Source organism: Nicotiana tabacum, chromosome 14, assembly GCF_000715075.1.
Source record: "Nicotiana tabacum cultivar K326 chromosome 14, ASM71507v2, whole genome shotgun sequence".
Classification (NCBI taxonomy): Eukaryota; Viridiplantae; Streptophyta; class Magnoliopsida; order Solanales; family Solanaceae; genus Nicotiana; species Nicotiana tabacum.
In genome coordinates this window covers 30,874,015-30,882,264 of record NC_134093.1, presented here as the reverse complement: position 1 = coordinate 30,882,264, position 8,250 = coordinate 30,874,015, and the positions used below count along the sequence as shown (strand labels likewise).

The 8,250-nt window shown below is 36.4% G+C and overlaps 1 protein-coding gene across 1 annotated transcript; it reads left to right on the top strand.

Annotated features, from left to right (window-relative positions):
* The first annotated feature begins 481 nt into the window (after positions 1–481).
* Positions 482–6,426, top strand: LOC107803653 (chaperone protein dnaJ 49-like). Its single transcript, XM_016627420.2, has 3 exons — positions 482–545; positions 1,012–2,183; positions 3,247–6,426. Exon 2 carries the CDS (start codon positions 1,130–1,132, stop codon positions 2,180–2,182), a length of 1,053 nt encoding a protein of 350 aa, XP_016482906.1. The 5' UTR covers positions 482–545; positions 1,012–1,129; the 3' UTR covers position 2,183; positions 3,247–6,426.
* The last annotated feature ends 1,824 nt before the right edge of the window (positions 6,427–8,250 follow it).

The window sequence follows — 8,250 nt, the reverse complement described above, 5'->3', positions numbered from 1 at the left end:
ACCGAATCCAGCAACTAGCTTTTTTTTTAATGCACCTCTATACCGAGTCTCGCACATCACTCTGCCATCACCATATTCGTCACACTGAACTTGGGCTATGATATAAGTTGTTAGACTAAAACGTCCAAATAATAATCTTAACATGGTGTGATATTGTCCGCTTTGAATCAAACACTCACGATTTTCTCCAAATGCCTCACACCATTATAAATAGACTTCAGCTACCAATGTTGTACCATGCCCAACAAGGTGATAGTCTAGATGTTGTAGTAAATTACTTGATAAATTTACCAGGTATGTATATGTTGGATCTGACATTATTGTTATTTTTAAAAATATATGATGATAAAGAAATAATAAAATGTACACTTTGTAATCGGTTTATGTGGTACGTTAAGAGTTTGATGCGACAGTGAACGCAAATTTGCACACCACCAACATATATATGGTACGGGTCTTCACTTTATTCAGAATCTCAGACTCCATTTCTTCGTCTAACACGACCCTTTCTCTCCTTTTCTCGCGTTCTCTCTGCCATTGCTCAGGTTCCAAGCAAAGTTAAAGCTCTCTTAATTATAATAACTTTTTTGGCTCTTTTTATGAACTCTTTTGGTTTCTTTTTATGTTTGAAATTCTGTTGATTCTTTTTTTTTTTGGCACCAAAATTCTGTTGATTTTCCTTACAATGATAGGAAATTCAAACTAATGATCCCAATATCTCCTCAAAATGCTTTTCACATAAACTTGCTGAATAATATGCTTAAAATTGTTTCTTTACGTGTTAGTGTCATGTAATTTCTGGATTTTCTATAGTTTTGGGTTCTTTTATGTTTAAAATTATCTTTGAATTTTATAATTTGGCTTCCAAATGCTAGCAACAAACGGTAATATAAGTTTCTCCTCTAAATGTTAGTCTTATTGTGATGTTGACAACTAATATGTGTAAAAGCGCCTCGTTTACCTATCTGTGTACTTTATGATGAGTGATTGGTTGGCTATTTTGGTGATCAGGTTAAATTGAATCGCGAAACAAGAGCCTGGATTGGTGTTCGTCCATGGCATCATGAATTTCAGTGCAATTGGTTCTTGTTTTGAAGCTTAATTTTCACCTTTTAGATTAAGGATAAGAATGGATAGTAACAAAGATGAGGCTTTAAGATGCATAGGTATTGCCAAGGAGGCAATTATGTCGGGCAATAAGCAGAGAGCGCTTAAATTTATTGGAATTGCACGCCGCCTTAATAGTGAACTAGATGTCAAAGATCTTTTGGCTGCTTGTGAAAATCTTGATGCCTTAACTGCTGATCACCCTAGTGAAGTTGGCAATGTTTCGAGTGAGAAACATGTCAATGGTCATGTCGAATTAGATGAGGTTTCTGATGGGAAGAGGAGTTATACTGAAGATCACGTGCATTTGGTTACACATATTAAGAGCAAGAAGGACTATTATGCAATTCTTGGTCTAGAGAAGGATTGTTCAGTTGAGGAGATAAGAAAGGCATACCGCAAGCTTTCTTTGAAAGTTCATCCTGATAAAAACAAGGCTCCGGGTTCTGAAGAGGCATTTAAGAAAGTATCCAAGGCATTTAAGTGTTTGAGTGAAGATGATTCAAGGAGGCAGTATGATGAGACGTGTTTGGTTGAAGAATTTGAGTTTGATCAGCAGTATAGTCTTAGACGTCGGAGGAGAAGAATGGAGCGTGAGTATTTTGAAGATGATTTTGATGATGAAGAGATTATAAGGGCATTCTTTGGTCAGTCTGAAATGTTTAGGACAGCTTATGCCTACAGGACAAGGACCAACGTCCGTCAGCAGAGAGAGGATTTAGGTTCCTCTGGGCCTAACTTAATTCTCCTCCTTCAATTGTTACCATTTTTGATCATTTTTTTACTTGCTTATCTTCCTTTCTCAGAGCCTGAGTATTCTTTGCAGAAAAACTACTCTTATCAGTTTGAGAAGGTGACAGACAAATATGGGGTAGAATTTTTCGTTAAATCGGCAGAATTTGATAAGAATTATCCTCTTGGTAGTCCTGGTCGAGAGAAAATTGAAGACCGTGTTGTTAAAGATTACAAAAATATGCTTGAACGTTACTGTCATATAGAATTACAGAGGCGACAATGGAACAGGAACTACCCAACACCTCACTGTGACAGGCTTCAAAATTTTGGAGTAGCTTGAGGTCAGCTTACTTTCTTCTGGCTCTTTCCATTCTGTTCTCTGCTGAAAAAGATTTTCAGCATTGATCAATGCAATGACTTTATAATTGTTATACATTATGTGAGCTTTCATGTCATCTTTAGAAACTAAATAATTCAACATCCAGTCAGTAAATTACACATTTAATGCACTATTCTAGATATTGAAACATGCCTATGCAGCCCGACTTCTAGATTGTTGTTCAAGCTTCACCAGGTATAAAAACATGCAACCATCACAGGAAAACATATCTCACATTGAGGTTAGGTGAAGTTATACTATTCTGATTTCTTCTTAAACACCATAAGGAGCATGTATAGAAGGCCTGTGGATATTCTCAAGAATAAAGTATGGACATTTAAGCAATTTAGATAAACAAGGACACATCAACTTATTTTCTTTTCAGCAATTGCAATCTTTCATCCATTTTTTACCCTTTCTCCCTGTGAAGATAAAATGACATAGAAATTTTGTTTGCTTTTACTATGTCAGTCCCATTTTAACGTTCACTTCAGTTTGTGTGATTTTATTTTTTGTGTAACGGAACTATCTATTGCAACTCAACTTTGTTGAATGTTAGATTACAGTTTGCATGAAAATATTTTCTTTTGGAAAAGGAACTGCCGATTGCAACTTAACATTGTTGAATGTTAGTGCCATAGTTCTATTGAAGTCCTTGAATGTTATTGCATTAGTTCTATTAATGTTGAAGTCCTCCTTTTTGTCCTTGCTGAGGGGAAGGAGTCTACCTTTAAAACTTCTGAAAGTCACCTTTGTAGTTTTATCTTTCAAGATAGTATAAATCTTATACTTGTTGAATCCTACTGCTATGTTCATTCTGTTACATCCTATGTTATCTGTTATGACACTATTGGCCCTGTAATAAGAAATATAATGCTGCAAGTATGATTAAACTAGAACCTGCTGGTGTTGAATGTTGTTTACAGATTTGTTATCTGTTGTGACACTATTTGGCTTGTAGTAAGAAATATAATGCTGAAAGTACGATCAGACTTGAACCTACTGGTGTTGAATATTGTTTACAGGGTTTGTTTTAGTTCTTCAGTCATAACTATTACCGTGGAGGGAGCGGAGGGAACTTAATTGCTAATAAATTTGCATCCTTTATGATTGACCTTTAACATGGTATGGGGATTGGAAGAATGTGGAGATGGAGAGAAAGGTTTTATTCTGTGGCCTGGGTGTTGGCATTCTAATTATTTTGAATTCCTGAAAGAAATGAAAGTGACACACTGAAGAACGATGTAATGGGGTATCTTTTCAAGAAATCATAAAGAGTGCTAAATTATTTGTTTCCATTGGCTATAACTTTAAGTAAGATCTTATTTATTCATTGGATTGTTTGGAAGTTTTATATGACATTTAATCATAGATCATCTGGTTTTCATCAAGTTATACGAGTTGGGGTGTGAGCTTCCTTTTTATCTAATGACTTTGGAATTTTGATAGATGTATACTTTTTCTGTAGCTTGTCTTCTTAGCCCCTGATTCTTACTATATATGCATATTTTTTCTTACAGCAAAGCTTTTCTAGCTCCAGCAATTTTTTCCTATTTGTCCTTGAGTAATGTTCTCCACGTATACATGGATATAGCTGGAGACTGGTTTCTGGTTTTCTTTCTAGTGTTAAAATAAGAATGGTGAGGTGTGTACGAGATATCGCTGCAGTCCACTTTGATGGATAACTTCTGCACTCTGAAGGCTTTCCCAAATGCATAGTAATAGGCACTTATCTCGGGGAATAGCGTTATTTATTAACTCATGACATTGATTCATGCAGACATGACAGGTGTTTAACGGGCGGGCTGGGACGGGCTGTACACAAAAAAATTCAGCCCGTCCGTTTAACGTTCCGGACTGTTAGCGGGTTGTACTTTTTCGGGTTTGTTTTTGTCCTTCCGTGTTCGGGCTGGACCGGCCTTTTTTTTTTTTTTAAAGTAAATGTTATTTTTCTTATTCAATGTTATTGATACTTAAGTGTTTGCAAATTTTTAAGGCTTAGAATTAAACTTTGAAGTTTAAAGTTTTAAATTTGAAATTTGAATTTTAAAATTTTAAAATTGAAATTTGAAAGTAAGTAGCTACAAAAAATTATTTAATAAGACCAATAGGCAATATGTAAGGATCAAGCTCCGAAGGATTTCATTTGATATTTTTATTGAATAATATATAGTACTTCAAATTAAGTTGCAAGTTCTTTTTTGATTTTTTTATTTTTGAACTTGCAAATTAAAAATTTACAACAATTATAAAAAATAAAAAATAGTACATCACATGCTTTGCATCATTTTTTAAGTTCATCTAGGTCAACATGAGGTTCTTTGAATTTGACCGTTGGCAACGGTCCAGAAAATAAAAAAAATTTGTAACGGATACCGGGTTGAACCGGGCTGTAACCCGTTAAAAACCCGTTAACGGGTTAGCAGGCTTAGCAGGTTCCGGTGCACCGATATCAAAAAACTGTTCGTTTGAAACCCGCTCTCCGCCCAACCCGTCCCAGCCCGCCCAATGCTACAGTACCGGACGAGTTAAGCAAGAATTGAGAGCAAAATAGCAAGCATTATTGCAAGCATTGCTCGGAGCTCATTTGAGGCTCATGTGAACTCTGACGCACTAGGATTTGGGTCTTCTGGTTGTTCTCTTTGCTGGTGATATTCGAGCTGTTTCCGACACTTAGCCTTCTCTTCTATTTGTTTGTTGAATCTGCAAACTGGTGAGTGTCTTGACTTTTGCAATTCTATCCTCTTTTGCTTGTTTCCAGTGCTTCGCATATCCATGTTGTTCGAACCAATATGACTCCAATATTGTGTTGTAATCATTGGCAGTTTTACCTGCATTATAGCTATTCTGCAGTTCCGAATCTCCTAGTGTCACAACCTCCCTAATTATTTAAACTCATATGTGTTCAGCTTGAATGACTTTGTATCTTTAAGTTTGTTTTGTTGTTCTGCTGTTTATTATGAGTTTTTCTCACGCCTTGTTTTGGATTCTCGCATTGAGATTCCTAGGGAATCATCTCTTACCCAGAATTTGCCTTAATGAACTTCTATTGATAACTCCTTTATGTGAACTCTGTTTTTATATCTGCTTACATGAACCTTAATTGTTGTCGCAATGTTTAACCAAACATATGGCTTTAAGAATTGTAATGTGATGTTTAGCAAACTCTGTGCTCTTTAGTATTACCTAGGTTCCCAGTTGAATCCTAATACACGTGTTTTTCTATATTGTGCCTGGTTGACTGGTTTAAGTTCTGATATCTGTCTGCTCTGCTTGACCTTAAGTTGGCAATACGTTCTACCATGATATTTTTGAACCTGGGAACCTCGGTGTTACACTCAGCACAATTAAGATTCTATTAGCTGCTATTGACCATGCCTACTTGCTTGTTTACTTGCCATTCTTTGACTATGATTATGTTAGACCTTCATGCCTTAAATTCCTAGTTTTGAGTCTCTTTTAGGATAATTCATGCTTTACTATAATCTTGTTGTTCTGAAAACTAAGCATGTATGCTTACTATGTTGACCTAAGTGATATGCCTTCTCAACTCTGCTAATGCTGCACATGTTATACCCTTTCGCTTGTTATGAACCTATATTATCAGTCTTTATGCTAAAACAACTCTATTAAGGTTGTTCTCCCTTGACTCTTCAGCTTTCATAATTAGATCTCCTACTTGAAATTAACTTGAGCTATTTTTGACCATATTAATGTTTGAAACTTCTTTAGAAGTAGTCTGTTATCATGTGATAATCAATCATGTCCCCTAAACTTGGAAAATTCAAGCATGAACTTGTCTTGTGTGTGTCCTACCAACATGTCACATGAATTTGTCTATACGTCTTGGTGATAATTAGCTTTACAGTTCTAAGAAATAGGTGTGCGGACTTCCTTCCTCATTTAGTTAGTTCAACATATAATCTGTTGCTTGTAATCATGTGTGAATCCTTCGTTTGGGCTTGGTGTCTGTTCTATGTGATGTTGGGCTTGGCTGTTGGATTCAGACTTATTGCTGGTCTTATGAGCTGGGTTTTGAGTTTATTGGAGCTGTCGAAGGCCTATGAAAAGCACTGGGTTATCTGTGCTGGGCCTATCATTGGGCATATAGTTGTCTACTTCTATAGCTATTCATATTTAATTTCTATTATTTCATTCGGGCTGTAATAACTTGTAATAACGAATGATGAGGAAGTTAATGAAAAGGGCGGAGGTATTCTAATGCTTGCATAATAGGGTAGAAAATATGCTTATAGGGTATATGTGTTCTATTTGTTATTTCGTTCAGCATACCTTATATGTTATTTAGTTTAGTATGTTGTACACTTATGGAAAGCATGCCTATAGGAAATTACGCACTTCACTTAGCTTGTCTAATACTTGTACACCACTAAAAGCATGTTAGTTTAAGCATTTGATGTACTTGTTTCTCATTGTGCACGTTTGGACAACATGCCTATAGGATGCAATAGGATGTGCTTGGCTAGTCTATATACCATGTCTATAAGGATCCAACTAATCAATCAATCAGTCGCCTCTATTGCTTTTAGTATACTGCTCGCCTAGATATCATGACTATTGAACCTTAATCAATCAATCGACTACTTCCGTTACTTTCACCACACTGCCCCTCCTTAGATGACATGCCTCTAGGGATAAAGCATTATAAAATCAATTTCAATTGTCAATTGTTAGAAATTCTCCCTATAGGATATTGTCACCTGCATAAGAAACATGTTGATAAAATCAGTGTCGTAAACCCTCAGTTTTCGAACAGCCTTACTCCCTCATCGCACGAACAATATAGATGTCATTCCTATAGGTTTGCAATACCTTTGATCTGCAAATTCGTTAGTTTAAAGTTGCAACACTGCCTGTACAATGCTGGAAATCAGAATCACATAGAAACTATGCCTATAGGACTTAATGACTCTAATGCATCTGAAATTGTCTACTGCCTGCGTGCATTTGTTGTTTATGTGTGGATGTTAACTTAAGCCTTTAATTGTACTTATGTGTAGTCCTACATGTTTTTGAATGTGCGCTAGTTTTATCGTTTTGAGCATTCTAAGTGAAGTCTAGAACCACTTAAATAGAGGTCTAAAGCCTCGTGGACCATAGGTATGGGACGGGGAGTGCACGCATAGGGTACGACCCAGAAATTGAATTAGATCGCCTTTAGGTAAACAACTTTAACATAGTAATCGAGTAGCAGGAGATGATAGTCTGTGCCCGCTGAGTAATATGAGCAACCCCTACCTCAAAGGAGTTGCGAAGTATTATTTATGTTGCACGGGGGTGATCCTTTAGGCTAAAAAATTTAGGACCTCCCTTTCTTTATGTATTTGTTATTTACACTTAGTCATTTAACATAAATCGATGTAGTTGTATCTCTGTAGTCATTAAGATTTGTGCCGATTCTCACGTGCCCCAATAAGACTCTTTGACTTCTAAATTTTCCTTTATTTATTTCATCACCTAGTCTAATTACATAATCCACATAGTTTAAAGTTTGGCCGGGACCCACAGTTGTGGACCTCGAAGAGTGCCTAGCACCTTCTCTTTGAGATAATTTGAGCCCTTACCCATTCTTTAGTGACACGGACTAGTCAAACAGAGTTACTTGCAAATAGGTACCCTAACGCACCTCAAAATCGTTAGGTGGTGGCTCTTCTCTTTTAATACCCATTTAAAAGAGTTGTCACACATCGAAACCTGCTTTCGCGAGAAAACGGTGCGCGACAGCATGGCGACTTTGCTGGAAAAACGTTAAGCTCTTACCATAAATGAACTTGACTTATGTGGATTACTTTCTTTAACTGCTATTACATGCACATCCCTTCCTTTATTCTCCTTTATTTGCTATGACATGTATGATCTCTCCTCATCTCCTTCATCTTGTCTAAGACTGCTATATTATGACTCTCCCATCCCTATTTCCCTACCTGCTTCATTACGTTCTCGCTCATTTTTCATGAGCTAAACTGACTTCTCTCTTTTGTCTTTATTTTCTTTTCTCCTCATGTTCA

Excerpts from the sequence above, each read along its gene's own strand:
- LOC107803653 (XM_016627420.2), top strand. The coding sequence starts at position 1,130 with ATGGATAGTAACAAAGATGAGGCTTTAAGATGCATAGGTATTGCCAAG.